General features: G+C 48.5%; 1 protein-coding gene across 1 annotated transcript; it reads left to right on the top strand.

Annotated features, from left to right (window-relative positions):
- Positions 1-207: 207 nt before the first annotated feature.
- LOC137479000 (serine/threonine-protein kinase pim-1-like) lies at positions 208-2022 on the top strand. Its single transcript, XM_068199166.1, has 4 exons — positions 208-312; positions 592-883; positions 1498-1674; positions 1916-2022. Exons 1-4 carry the CDS (start codon positions 208-210, stop codon positions 2020-2022), a joined length of 681 nt encoding a protein of 226 aa, XP_068055267.1.
- The last annotated feature ends 13284 nt before the right edge of the window (positions 2023-15306 follow it).

The following is a 15306-nucleotide window of genomic DNA, read 5'->3' as shown; positions in this document are numbered from 1 at the left end:
GGGCCGAGCGCTGACAGCCGCGTCCCACCCACAGGGAAGGCACAGGAGGCCCTGCAGGAGCGGCTCGGTTCGCTGCTGGGCAGCGGCGGCTTCGGCAGCGTCTTCGCGGCCACGCGGCTCTCGGACGACGCCCCGGTGAGCGGCGGGGCCGGCGGCGGGCGCAGGAGAAGGGGGCGGAGGAGGAGGAGGAGGGGAAGGAGGAGGGGGATGGGGCTGCGCAGGGCCGGCGTGAGCTCAGCTCGTTCTCTCCCTTGCTCGCAGGTGGCCATCAAAAGGGTGCCACGGAACCGTGTCCGGCACTGGGGCGAGCTGGTGAGTGAGCGGGGCCAGCAGCAGAAGCCGGGCCGTGCTAGGCGGGGATGAGCCGGGGCCCGGAAGGGTGGGAGACACCAGGACGCCTCAAGGGAGAGCGGGCGTGGGGCCAGCTCAGGGCACAGAGCATCCCGGGCTGGGTGAGGGGTTCCCCAGCCCTGGCATGGCCTCAGCCCCACTGACGGCATCGCGCTTCTCCCGCAGCCCGACGGCACCAGCGCACCCCTGGAGGTCGTGCTGCTGGTCAAGGTGTCCTCTGGCTGTGCTGGTGTCATTCAGCTCCTGGAGTGGCTTGAGCTCCCTGACAGCGTCGTGCTGGTGCTGGAGCGTCTGGAGTGGTGCCAGGACCTGTTGGGTTTCCTGGCGGAGCGGAGGTTCCTGCCGGAGGAGGAGGCGCGGGGGCTGTTCTGCCAGGTGCTGGAGGCCATGCGGCACTGCGCCAGCTGCAGGGTTCTGCACAGGGACATCAAGCCCGAGAACATCCTGCTCGACCTGGCCTCTGGGCAGCTGAAACTGATCGACTTTGGCTGTGGCGCCTTCCTCCAAGACACAGCCTATGCACGGTTTGCAGGTGAGCCCTGCCAGGGGATGCTCCTGGGCATCTCATGGCCCAGCCGGGGTGCAGCCCCGGGGCTCTCCCTATTGCAGCCAGGATGGGATTAATGCTGGAGCCAAGCTGATTGGGGTGGGGGTGTGACAGGGGCCAGCTCCCAGCCCTGCTGACAGCCTTCAGCACCCACTGTGGCCTGGGCTGGGGTTGGAGCTGGGGCAGCCACCCTGACAAAAACCCCAGTGGGGGTAGCAGAGAGGGGGGTCTGACCCCGTGCCCTGGATGGTTTGGTGTGCAGGTGAGAAGGGCTTGGACTGCTCCACTCCAATTTTTTGCTTTGACTTGTTAACATTTTGGGGGGGCCATGCAGGCGGGGAGTAGAGCAGGCTTTCTCCACCACTGGATGAGTTTTTCTTTTGTGTGTCATGGTTGGGCCTTCCCAGGGTTTCTGCTGCCCTCTTCCAACACCAGTGGCTTCTTTTCCAGCCTCGAGTTTGTACACAAGTCCCAGGTGCTGGTGACAGGGCAGGGTCACCCTGTGTACCACTGGGGCAGCCCCCACATGCCATGGGGTGCTGGGGCCAGGCCCTGGGAGCAGCAGCATCCCCCTGCTGAACTCTGTCTGTGTTCCACAGGAACCCTGTCCTACAGCCCACCAGAGTGGATCCACCACCAATGCTACCACGGCCAGGCAGCGACGATCTGGTCCCTGGGCCTCCTGCTGTACCACCTAGTCATGGGGAAGCACCTGTTCAGGAGGGGCCAGGAGGTCATCTGGGGGCAGATCTTGTTCCCTCAAAGGCTCTCTCAAGGTGGGTCCTCATCTCTGGCCACAGGGGCAATACCAGTGCTGGGAGACAGCAGCAGCTCATGAGCATCCTGCTCTGGCAGCTGCTGAGGAGATGGCACATGTCCTGCTCTCCTGCTCTCCTCCAAACAGAGAATCCATGGGGAAGTTTAGGCCCAGCTCTGGGCACACCCAGCATGGCCTGGGCACGGGAACAGGGGGGCAACTTCTGCAACTGACTGGTGATTTCTGGTTTCTCTCCCCAGAGTGCCAGGATATCATTAAGAGGTGTTTGTCCATGCAGCCCTTGGACAGGTCCTCAGTAGAAGAGCTTTTCCATGATCCATGGGTGCAGGGTGTTCCTCTGCCCTAGAAGATGGGAGAGATCCACGTGCACAGTAGGATCCAGGGGCCTGGCAGGTAACAGCTCCACACATCTCTTGGCAATCAGTGGCAAAGCCAACCAGACTGGTTATGTCCTGCCTGTAGCTCTGAGCAGGGGTCAGCAGAAGGGAACACACAGCTCTTGGGTTGGAGCTGAGCTGGATACCTGGTATGGCAAGCACTGGTGGCCACCATCCCCCTGGTTTTGCTTGTCCTGGTTCCCTGACAGCTCGGGCCCTGGGCAGAACCCTGACAGCCTGGTCTGGCCCCAGGGAAGGAGAAGGAGCCCCTGGAGAAGCTGTACCAGGTGGGGCTGCTGCTGCTGGGGACAGCTAGGACGACATCAAGGATGACAACCTCTTGCTCCACCTGGCCACCAGCAGGCTTAAGAGGATGGACTTTGATTCTGGCACCTTCTCCAAAGCCAGGCTCCACTGGGAATTTGCAGATGAGTCCACATGCAGGGGGATGCTCCCAGATTTGGGCATTGCACAGCCTGGCCAGGAACCAAAGGTTCCCCCTTTGCTGGGGTGGATGCAGCTGATCCTTCAGTCGGCTGCCCAGCTGCTTTTGGCAGGGCTGGGGGGATGGGCTGGGGTGGGTACAAAATCTGAATGGGCTCCTGGCCCTGCCAACAGCTCCCAGCACCCACTGTGCCCCAGGCTGGGGCTGGGGCTGGGGCAGCCAGCCCGACACAAACAAACCCCCATGGTGGGAACAGAGGTTGGACTCTGGAACCTGTGCAGGGGCTGCTTTGCTTTGCAGGCAAGGAAGGGCTTGGGCTGCTCCACTGCTCCTGTTTGCTTTGGGATCACCATTATTTTGGGGGGCAGTGCAGGAGAGAAGGGAGAAAGCCTGGGCTTCCCTCACCTGTGGGTGGGTTTTTCCCTAGCATGCAGGGGTTGGGCCTTCCTTAAGCCCCTGACCGAGATAAGATTTTTGACCTTTTTTCTTGTTCCCCTTTTTGTCTGTAATCTATTTTCACTAATTTGTTGTGTGCTTTTCTAGAGGAAGCATTCTAGGTGGGGTCCAGTCTGGATCAGGAAGTGCTTGGGAGCAGCTGTGGCGTGGATGGGCTGTGCCCTTGGAGAAGGATGAGGATGTCGTTTGGGACCAGCTTTTCTTCCAGCGGGGGATGGCGTGAGGTGGGTCCCATCTACTCGGCATGGTGGGATCAGAGCTTTGGGGAGATGGCAGCGAGCACAGGAGCATCCTGCTCTGGGCAGCTGCTGAGGAGGTGGATGTGCTCTGGCTGGCTGCAGGCTGGGCACATGTCCTGCCCTCCTGCTCTGCTCCCAAAGGCAGCAGGGATGGGCAGCTCTGGGCACGGCCAGCATGGCCTGGGCACCGCAAGTGGCTGGGACAAGGGGACAGGAGCCTTCAGCTGACAGGCGCTTTCTGGTTTCTCTCCTTGCAGCCGGGCTCTGCGGGTGCTGAGGCTTCTCTGGGCTCTGCCAGGGCTCTGCTGGAGCTCAACACCAGGCCGCAATCAGCCAAAGAAGAAATGGGGTGACCTGCAGCACAGACCTGCTTGAGCATTTCAGCAACACAGCTCAAGTTTGCAGAGTGTACACCTCCAAGTGAAAACATGCCACCACCCAAAAATAAACTTGTTCAATAACTTCTGAAATGAAATCAATCTGGGATGACCCCAAATGACATTTTGCAGCTTGCTCAAGGTGTAGCTCAGCCCTTCTCTGAACAGTTCTCTCCCCCACCTGCCTTTTACTTCCCAACTGCTCCCTCTTTTCCCCCAGTGAGTTCCCAGCCCATGGCAGTCTCCATCACACTGTTGCCTTCCTTGGTGCCCCTCACCATGAGGAAGGCCGAGCCCCAGGCTTAGGGACTCATCCTGTCACTGGCTGAGGAGTAGCAATGTCTCAGAGGTCCGGTGGGATTTTAGTGTCATTCAGAGCTGCTCTCCAGCCCTCAGCTCTCCTCACTGCTGAGTTCCCACTCCCTTTTCCTCTTCCTTGCAGCAGGATGAGCTCTGTGAATCCCCTTGAGCCTCCCTACTCTTCCCAACCCACGCACCCACCTCAGTTAGGCTGAAGCTGCAGCTTCTCTGTCTCCTGTGGCACACCAGTCCAATCCCCTGTGCAGGGAGCCCCAGCCCCAGAGCACAGCACTCAGCAGTGCAGTCTGAGCTGGAGCAGCTGCCCTGCAGCCCTGGCTTGGCTCTTTGTGGCAAGGGAAGTCTCCCTCTTTGCAGCTGTCCCTGCAGGATGGCCCCAGGGCAGAGCCCAGCCGGGCTCTCACTGCAGCCCCTGAATCTTGGGGCAGACAGTGATCCCAGAGCTGAGGTTCACGGGGAGCACCCAGAGCTGTGGCTTGCAGTCAGTGTTGGCAAATGTTGTGTTCTCATCTCCTGCAGCCTGTGGGGAATGCAACCTGTGCTGCCAGGCCTGTGTGTGCCAGGCCTGTGTGTGCCAGGGGCTCTTGGATGTCTCTGTATCCATGGACAGAAGGCTCTGTGTGTGCCAGGGGCTCTTGGATGTCTCTGTACCCATGGACAGAAGGCTCTGCGTGTGCCAGGGGCTCTTGGATGTCTCTGTACCCATGGACAGAAGGCTCTGTGTGTGCCAGGGGCTCTTGGATGTCTCTGTACCCACGGACAAAAGGCTCTGAGTGTGCCAGGGGCTCTAGGATGTCTCTGTACCCATGGACAGAAGGCCCTGTCTGTGCCAGGGTTTCCATAATGTCTCTGTGCCCATGGGTATGGAATAGCATGGACAGTGAAAGTGTCAGTCCCGTTGCTTGCACGCTCCTTCCTTTGTATACAAGGCGCATCCATGCACACTCCCATGTACAGATACATTAAAACGTCAGGGAGGGACAGAGATTTCCCACAGAGCTCTAACTTTGGCATAACTCACCTTTTAGCCGGTGCCCAGGGGATTTTTTTCCCAGCTCTGTGTAAGAAGGTGTCCAGGAGCTGAAGGAGCAGCATTTAGAAGCTGTTTCAGGATTTCTAGGCAGGAAGTGGAGCTGACAACCATCCACGTAACTCGCCGTATTCATCAGGATGTGCTGCTGGTTCTTTAATAATATGGCCCAATGGAGACACGAGACTTGGAAAAATCCCAGCTCTCTGTGGGTTTGTGCAAAGGGGGAGCAGCAGAAACAATTGTGTCTGCTTTGGGGACACAAGGTCCAAGGAGCTGCGGTGGCAGAGGGTGACCTGGGCTGGTGGCAGGTGAAGTCCTGGTTCATGACATCCCAGAGTGGCGCAGGACAAAGCTCCAAGCCCTCCCAACCCCACTGATGAAGTCTTTGTGATGCTGCACATCCTATAGGAAAAGCTGCTGTCACACAATGCACTGGGATTTGTAAGTTTCATTTTCAATACTTTAGGTCCAAGTTTCAAACTGCAATATTTTTGTTCTGAAGACACAGTCATGCACAATCCATCTCTCATCCTCCTATTGCTTCAACTCCTATTAAAAAAACAATCTTAATATTGGAAACAAAACCCAAAGTCTTTAAAAAAAGGATGCTGAGGTCAGTCTGTAAGATGGATCCAGGCCATCAGAACATGCACCAAGTAAATGAGTTCTCCTTTTAAAAAGATCAGTTACCTCTTAATCCAAAGTTAAAGAAGATTTCCCTACACATTTGTTTCTTTTTTTAACTCTTTCACATTTTTCTCTTTTTTTTTCTTTTTTCTTTTTCTTTTTAGGCAGATAACACATCCTGAAAAATAAATAAGATTTTTCAGCAAAAATAAGGCTTTTCAACAAAAATAAGATTTACAGCAAAATAAGATACATTTCTGATAAACAATGAAAATATTTACTCCTCTGTTTACTTTTCTCTGGATACCCTGAGGCAAAAAATCTAGTAGATATGAGAAGAGGTGTCAAGTGTTTGCTTTGGACTAAGCTGGAGTTCAGTACTGCTGACATCCTGATCCAGCCAAAGAGTTGCAGAATTCTTTTGCACATCTCGAACCATGTGTTTGCAGGCACAGCACCTGCAGTGCTGACACACCAGCACACGTGAATAACTGTTACCCCGTCACAGAATTTGGGCTCTGCCCCAGAATGAGGTGCTCCAGCCCTTTGCTCCTGGTTCCCGTGGGGAGCAGCTCCCTTCCCTCTGGCTGAGCTGCTCAGGCAGAGCCCGGCAGCTCCTGGCCCTGCAGGGCTGAGGCTTTTCCCCATTGCTGGGCACAGACTGATGGAGAAGCACTGCTGAACGTGGGCACACACAGGGACCAGCAGCAGCTGCCTTTGGCCACCTGAGGCTCCAAGGCCAAAACTCTGAGCAGCCAGGCCTGGAAGAGACTGGCAGGCTCCCTCCTGGCTGTGCTGTCCCACTTGTGCCCACCTGGGAGCCCCCAGGGCCAGCAGGGATTTGAGATGGCAGCCCTGGCCTCCTGGAGGTTGTGCAAGGAGCGGAGCTGGGGACTCCCTGTCCATGGGGAGCTTCCAGGTGGAAAAGGCTGCTGTGCCCAGGCAGCTCCAAGAGCAGAGAAAGGAGGGTCTTGACCATGGGATCTTTGCCAGTCCCACAGTCCTGGGCAGCAGCCACCGAGCCCTGGGGCGCAGAGGGCACAGCAAGAGGGACAAAAGCAGGCAAGGTCAGAGACTGGAGAGAGCCAGACCCGGCAGCAGGAACAGCTGCTCCATTGCACTCTTGGAGAAAGCTCTTGGCTGGTTCAAAGCACTGAAAGGTATGCAGGGCAGAGAGGAGACCACACCAAACACTGCTCCTGTTTCCACAGCCTCCCCTCTCCGTGTCCCAGAAGGAATTGGATGGACTGTGCTCTTCTCTCCGAGTCGTCCGGTTCAGCACAGGCAGCTGAGCACCAGGAGCTGAAGGAGCTGAAGCCTCAGGCCTCAAGAGCTGGGCCTGAGGAGACTTTGTGAGCAAATGAATGCTGCTAACATGGACCTGGCTGAATGCAGCAGATGGAATCATGGAATCACAGAATCCTTTCTGTTGGAAAAGACCTCTGAGCTCATCCAGTCCACCCGGTCACCCAGCAGTGTCGAGCCCAACACTAAACCACGTCCCTGAAGTGCCAAGGCCTGGACAACAGCCCTGAGTGAGGCCCTGAGCCAAAGGTGGCCTCTGGATGAACCTTCCAACCAAAGGTTATCTTTGTATCTGCTCACTAATGAAATATGCATGGTCATTAGCGCTGTGATAGATGTATCCACTCATTAGGGAAACATGGATTGACCTTTCTGTGTTTAGAAGCCAGACAAGGCCATGAAATCTGACATCTGGCCTTGTCTGGGGCTGAATGGGCAAAGTCACCTCCCTTGGTTCCTCTTGGGCCCTGGCCAGGCTTTGGGAGGAACCCAGGAGGAGGATGAAACCAGATGTTCCCGCACCAGAAGCGCTGTCAGTTTGTTCATTCAGCACTGTCCGAGCTGGGCCCTCTCCCAGCGAGGCTGGAGCCTCACCTGTGGCTGGAGGCACCTGCAGGAATTCCCAGTGTCCAGGAGTGGCTCTGCAGCCCTTGGCTGTGACAGCTTCCCCCAGCTGCTGTGTGGATCTGGGGGATGGTAAAGCCTGAGGGTAACTGGTGCTGGATATTTCTTAATCACTGCTGCAATCTTTGGTGCTGATGGTTGGGTGCATTGCTGAGCTGCTCCTTTTGTGATTCTTTGCTGCTTTGAGCTACAGTCAATGACACTGAGTCCTTCAGTTGGTGTCTGTGTCTTTGGTGCTGACCCTGCCCACTGGTGAAACAAAACTGGCATAGTCTGGCCAGATCACAAAAAAATGTCACCTTTTAAATGTAAATGTGAGGAATCAGTCCCATCAGAAGTTCCCAGATGGGAAGCCCTTCCCTGGAGTTCCCTGGCTCTGGAGTGGGCTGAGGTCAGAGCACCCTGTGAGCAGTGGGGCACTCGGTTAATAGAGGCTGAAACCCTGGATGTCTTCAAATGCATCCAAAAATTGCATATTGGAGAAGGAAAAGAACTTGTGGGTTTGGGAAGATGAGGGAGAATTTTCTTAATGGCACATTGGAAACAGCACCAACAGAAGGAAGAATTGGTTTTGGAATGCTCCCACATGGAGGGACAGAGGAAGGTTGACAGAGGAACCTTGAGCTCAGGTTTATTTGTGCAAGTGAAATATAATATTATTATTATTATCATCATTAATAAGTTATATAAAAAATATAACATGATTATACATTTTTTCAGATAGAAATAAAAATTTATAATGTGAAATAAGGCTGACAATGCTAATATGTCAGCTTTGGCTGCTCCCTGTAACACCAAATACCCTACAGAAAAGGACTGGCCAAGACCCAAATGTCACAACTGAACTTTGTGAATTGTGTATAATGAATAAAGGAGGAAGAGATGATGTGGAAACCCAGGACACTGGGAGTATTTCTCTGTCTGCTCTGTGTTAAGTATTTGTTCTCTATCTATTGATATGATTTATAACATCTTCTACTTACTACCATACTGTAAAATAAGCATTTAAGGCTCGATCAGGATTTCAGTTTCTTCCCAGAAGTTACAGTGATTGGATTTTTCAGAAGCCCACAAGATTTCAGGTGAGCTATGTTCAGTGTCCTAAAGAATTCTTTTCTCCAAGGGTCCAGTATTTTTATGGCTCCCATTAAAAAATACCATCTGCCTTCTGCCTTGTTATTTACCTTCTTGCTTTCCACAGAGCAGTTACATTGCAGTAGGAAAGCCAGCACCAGCTGTATTCATGCTTTAAAATCTTTAGGAATTAATTGCATTTATGTAAGTGCCAAGAAATTTTATTCTTAAGACTGTATTTTACTACCCTTTCTGCTGGAGCCAATCTTTGCACACCACATGCACACACACAAGCCAAAACCCAGAAATGACTGTACTCAGCAACACGGCTACAAACCCCATCGGGAAAACCAAGTACATTATAAACATTAATTAATTTCAGCCACATGCCTTCCTCAGTGAAGTGGGTAATTACTATCCCCATTTAGCACAAGTGGGAAAACTGAAGGAGAATGATTTGCCCAGGTCAAACAAGGTGTATGGCACAGAACAGAGCGCTCATAACCCTAGCCAGCAAGCCATCCTTTTCATCTTATAACCAATCTAACTAAATTCTTTCAGTCCAGTATGCAAATTACCAGAAGTCAATATGATGAAAGCAAGGCTACAGTTTCTTCCTCAAACATAATAACATGTCCATCTCCTCACTTGCCTACTTTTAGTATTCTCATGAATATTCAAAGCAGAGTTTCCCTCTCAGAATTCTCTGAAGAAAGAAAAGAAGAGTAACGACCTATTTAAAAAAATATATATCAAATGACCTACTGCAACTTGGAGTCATTTATTGGCTGTGTATGCACAGCCTAAAAGGCAAAAAGCAAAGTTTGTGGACTGGGTCCAAAGAGAGCAACCAAGTTCTTATGATAAAGAGAGATCTGCCTGCAGTAAGTAGGTTTGAACTGGCAACCTGACAGAACCTTAAGAGATCCACCTAATTTACATATATATTCGGAATTTTTGCTTTTCAGGGGGGCAGAGAGAGGGACAGGGTACATCATAAATAAGCCCAGTTTCCTTACCACAGCAATAGAAGCACTTTGTTAGCTGATTTCATCAGCAGTATAAACCTGCACCTAATTGTTTCTCTCTGCCCCCTGGGCTTAAAGGAAATAAGTTAGCTGATGGGTTAATTCAGGAGAATTAACTCCCATAAACACAAAGAACAGTTTGGTTGGAAGGGACTTTAAAGATCACCTGGTTTCATACTATGCTTGCCACCCTGTTCCCTTCACAGTCTCAACTTCCCTTCAGCCTGTCTCAACTCCTTCATGGGTTAAAGTGGAGGCCACTAAAATTTTTTATAGGGCTGGGTGGAATAAAAAAAGCCCACAGTGCTTTCCAGAATCACTAGAAGAAGTCAGAGCCTGCCATGCTGACTCTGCCACCAAGCTTTTTCCATCAGCCTCGGGAGCCCCACCTCACATCCTTTTATCACTACTTTCCATTTCCTTACCTCAGCAATTGTGTCAGATGTGACCAAGGGATGTGGTGGTCACACTATCTCAGCTCATCAGTCCACCACTAATGCCTTCATGTGTAAAGACATCCCTTGTTTACATAATATATCCTTGACACCATTTCTATTTACATTAAATTAAAATTAATCAGCCAGGCACTTGCCACAGCAATCCATGTAACTCAGCTTGGCAGCTTGATATTATCAGTGGCTAAGCAACATTAGCTTTGTATGGTTAGGATCTCCTGGGGACTCCTTCCACGAGAGGACTGCAGGTGTTGTAGTCATAAAACATTATGCTCCCTCCTAAGCATCTGTATGACAGCCTCTTCCAAGGACAGCAGAGAAAACTGCAACGGCAGCTCAAACCTGATTTATTAGCCTGGGCATCACAGGTACACAAGTCCTTAAGCTATCAACTCATCCTCCAGCAAGAAATCCTACAGTTCATTAACCCTTTCAGTAGGTGCCACAGCGCAGGTCTGCCTACTGTCAGACATCAGACTGAGTCACATCAGGGAGGCTTTAATCAAGTTGGCCTTTTCCTTACTTATTCTGCCCCCAAGATGTTCAGTTCTTCAGACTTTTGATGCAAATTATTCCCATGTGTTTACTAGCATTTTAGTTCCTAACTACTGTAGGAGCAACCCTGCTTTGCTGTTGTCAGATCAGTCGCCCACGCTGAGCTGCTGGGTATCAGTTGGCAAGGGCAGACCACAACATCTTCTGGTGACCTGCTTATTTACTGGAAATAAATATCTGTAAACATCCCTGAACCCATACCAGAGGATTCAGATAAACCATTTTGGGACAAAACTAAACAAAAAGACACCAATGCATAAAAAGAAATTCTTTAAAAACTAAGTTTTCTGTCTCTGCTGCTGTCTTAAAGATTGGGATGATAATTTCAAACCCTGTTAAGGATAGCATCAGAACAGTCAGGACAAACAGTGACAGTCTTTGCACCCAGACAAGCAGATTGTCCCAGTCAGAGGAAAGGCTGCCTAAAGGTACAGCTTCAGCCAGAAGAGACAGCAGCTGTTGCACTGTAAATAGAATCAACTTCAGCATTAGATGACAACCAGTGTGACAGGGTTTTGTTTTCCTTTTACATTCTCTGTTAGCCAAAGAACATTTCTGTGCTTAGGTTTCATCCCATCTAAAGGCAGGCTATTAACCAGGATGGTTTCCCAGGAAAAGGGCAAAACACACATACAAACAAATAAACACTTTTAAAAAAAAAAAAAAAAAAGAACATTTTTCCTGCTACTAGTTTCAGTGCAGTGAATAACCCAAGCCAACGTATACTATAATGATTTACTAGAGACAGATATGCTTCACTCTTTACCTGCAATTGCTAACTTGTCTAGACACTTGTGCACATGTGTACATGCATGCAAAAACATTCACATAAATGTATACTTGTGTGTGAAAAAAGACTTGTTAAATCAATGCAAACCCCACTGACATTCCTCCTATGTTTTTCACTTATTTTACTGAGGTAGAATGTTCATGGAAAAAAAAAATTAATTAGCTCATCTGAAACAATTCATTTCCCTGCCAGCACTGCAGTGATTTTTTTTTTTTTTTTTTTTTTTTTTTTTTTTTTTTTTTTTTTTGTAGTTTTAAAGGTAAAACATTTTGTTTTTCTGATGTGGAGAGATTTAGAACAATTTGTTGAAACCTTAATTAACTTGAAAAACCATGGGAGTTGACAGACAAAAACTATTCTTGTTAGAAAAAGCCGGGAAAATATGAATACTTTCTTCCAGCTTGGAAGTCTGCTGCTTAATTTTTTGATTAGTCATATTACAGAAGGTTGGATTACTCATGGAATTACCTAAAAGGTGTCATAAAAAGATTTGCTATTTTACTACTGAAAAAACACATAGGTTCTAAGATTTGAAGAATCTGACATCCATATCCATATATTATGATGCTGAGGAAAACTCGAGACAATACCTGCTACCTTTAAAAGGCTCCTATACCTGAAAAAGGAGGAAAAAAGATTGTTAATTTATGCTAAACCTAGCCAAAGAAGAAGGATGTTGAAACTGAATTTTCAGTAAGATCTGAAGATGAGAGAAAAGGGCCAAACTCTGTGCTTATGAAAAACAAGCAGTTCATAGTCATTATTAGGCAGCAAAAAAATCCAGTGATTTCACAAAGATCTGATTCAATCACATTCAGTAGAAGTGCAGTGGTTTTACTGCTGCCTTTGCCACTCTGAGTACACAGGTGGCTACAGGGGAACAGGCTGAGGCTGCACTCTGACCTGAGATTTGTTTAAAATCTTCCCCAGTTTTGTTATTGTTACAACTGGACCAAGCCAGCGTGTTAACTGTGCTACTGAAATAAGGGTTTAGAGAAACAGAATCAAATCAAGCATGGGATATAAATCACTCTGCTTAAAAGCAAGTGCTTTTATTCTCTCTGTTAGAATCCTAGATCAATTCAGCAGATCTTTCAGACCCCCAGCAGGAATGGTCACGGCCACTTTTTGTGCGGTTTAATCGTAACACGCACAGGATTTCAGTAGATCATCCGTAAACCTGAGCTGCCGAGAAAGAACAAAATGTGTCAATGCACAGTGTAGTGCCCAGGAAAGGTCAAAACGAGAGACCAAAGGCAGTGTGGACCATCAGCCATCATGAACCATGCTGAGAACACTTTTTTTTGCTTCTAGAGTACCTGCACCATGTTGGACTTTCTTAGCCATAATAAGAAGAGATCAGAGGCATGAACATTATAGTGCCCCCTTCTTTATGAGTTCCAGCATTCTCTCAAGTATTTTCCTACAGCAATTATCAAGACAGCATCCTCTGCTGTATTGTTTTATTATGGCTCTAAATATGCATTCCAAAACCAAACTGCTAGTACCAACAAGATCTCTGTGTGAGTGGCTGTGGGGGTGTGAGAGTTAAGGAATGGCAACAGAATCACCTGAAAAGAAAAGCTTTCCATTCTGCAGTCTCAACCTATCCACCACTGACTGTACCCTGTAAAAGCAATATAAACCAGTTAACTCAGTACCAGCAGGCCACACTCCTTTAAAATATTAAAATAGCAATGCTGCAAGTACTACAGACTAGAAGAGGATGTGAAACTGCCAGCAAACTGCATTTAAGCTGGAAGAGAAGAGACTTGTGCTTGTCCTTATTACTGTGAGGGAGAAAAAAACATATTCAATGTAGCACATCCAAAGCAACTCCATTTTATCATCTCAGGCTTCATCTTTGAGGCCAAAGTAGGATTTCTGCTCATTGACTGAAAGCATTACCTAGAGTTTGTGCTATACTTTATTTATTTATTTGCAAGGAAGGAGTCTCAGCACTCATTAGGTATTTATTCCATTGACCCGTTTTATCAAGACTTTTGAAATGCTATAAAACAGGCTAATCAGGTGAGCAACATTTATATTCATGGTTAGAGTAGCTGCAAATGAATTGATCAGGTCCAATGAAGCTTTCAATGGACAAGGTTTGAGGTTTTGCAGCCCAATACTCAGAGATGCTGAGGCTCTTCTAAACGTTACCTTACGGATAATAACTGGGAACCTCCCTGTGTGAAAATGAACTGCTCAGCAAGTTTGGTTTTCCCCAGAGAGGGTGGCAAACTTTGAACAGCATGATTCCAGTATCATGTAACTGGTACATCTCTAACCCACGGATGGGAGGAGCAAATTTGTATTTACAATAATGACAGGAGAGTCATTACAGCCACTGGGCACACCTGCAAGGACAAGGGTCACCAGCTTCAGACATGTTGTGGTATTTAGAAACATGTCCATAAGAACACAGTGCAACTGCAAGAGCAGGACAGAGCAAAGGCACCGTGCATGTCCAGCTGCCAGCTGGGATGGAACACGTCCAAAAAGGCATGGCAGTACTTCACTTGGTATTTCCTTCCAGTACCCTGCAGTGTAAGGACAGCCAGCAGAATTTTTTAATTTTTATTTACAAAACAATGGCATCATTTTTTCATCCAATGCTGAACCAAGCCATCTTGTGCTGTGCTTCAGGAATTGTTACCTTTCAGATCAGATGTAAAACCAAGCCAATGCCCTAATCCCAAGAATCATTAAAGATCACTCCTACTGCATTTTTTCATTAATGCTAATCCTGATGCCCTGGCCATATTCCCACCGAGATAATTGCTATTTTCCTCTGTAAATTCCTCCCTTTGTTTCAACAGGGCCTAAGCAGACAAAAATCATCCCTATGTAACAGCACCAGCATGTTTATTCTGTTCTTCCCCCAAGTTCCCTGCTTGCTGTATTGGGAACACGGTGTACTCATGTCTCTTTTAGCAGCAGCAGTACACTGTGTCATTTCAGCAAGGGATGGTGCAATGCCACATGCAGAGTGGAAAGAGGGCTTTTGTCAACACTAGACTGAATATCCTCCAAGTGCTAAGAATTTCCTAAGTAAGCTGAAGCAAACACACATTAGTCAATGTTAAGTTAGAATCTCCCCAAGCACAAGAAGGAAAAAACCTAAGCCTGAGACCAATGTGACTTTTACCAGAGAGAGTACAGAAGACAAATCCTTGGTGAGGAGTGAGTGGCACTTGAGTGTGCAGACACCACACTGCACCATATAGGACTCTGGCACCAAACCCCAGCTTCAAGATTCAGGGAGATGGCACACTTGCATCTTCCCTCCTTCAGCCTCATTTTTAATTGCAATTATTTTATGTACAGGAAGGTTGTTATTCACTAAGGTAGAATTCACCTCTTGGAAATTAAGCTAAACTTCAGGAATTAAACCTGGTCATGTTGGCATGACCAGGAAATGGTGAGGCACACCTAGAAGGAAAAGTCTTTGAAGAAACATTTAAGACATTTCCTGGCTCATCCTTTGCAAGTTGCATCATCTCCTAGCAGGAGCTCAGGCACTAGTTTTTACAGTACCAGCTGTTTTTTTGTCCCTAACTTTAAACACAGAAGAGGTGTTTTAATTTAAAAAGGTATTTGTCCAGAGCAAGTGTAGCAGAGATTAATCTCTCCATTCTTCAGATCTGGGCAGCACAGTCCCTCCAACAAACATGAGAGATGTGGGAACTATTTAAAGAAACGCTCAGCCAGCTGCATGCAGCACATTGCATGAAACAATATTCTTATCATTAAATATGCCCCCATGGAACATCCTTTCCTTGACATTATTGTTTATGCCACAAGGTAATAGCCATCAAGTTACTGTGTGAAATCCCAAAATAGTTCAAAACAGAGGGAAGGGACAAGGGGGTAAACCTATTAACTGTGACCTGTTAATGGGGCGTTGGCTTCTGTTCAGGTTCC

This window comes from Anomalospiza imberbis, chromosome 9, assembly GCF_031753505.1.
Source record: "Anomalospiza imberbis isolate Cuckoo-Finch-1a 21T00152 chromosome 9, ASM3175350v1, whole genome shotgun sequence".
Lineage (NCBI taxonomy): Eukaryota > Metazoa > Chordata > Aves > Passeriformes > Viduidae > Anomalospiza > Anomalospiza imberbis.
This window is presented reverse-complemented; position numbering and strand designations above follow the sequence as displayed.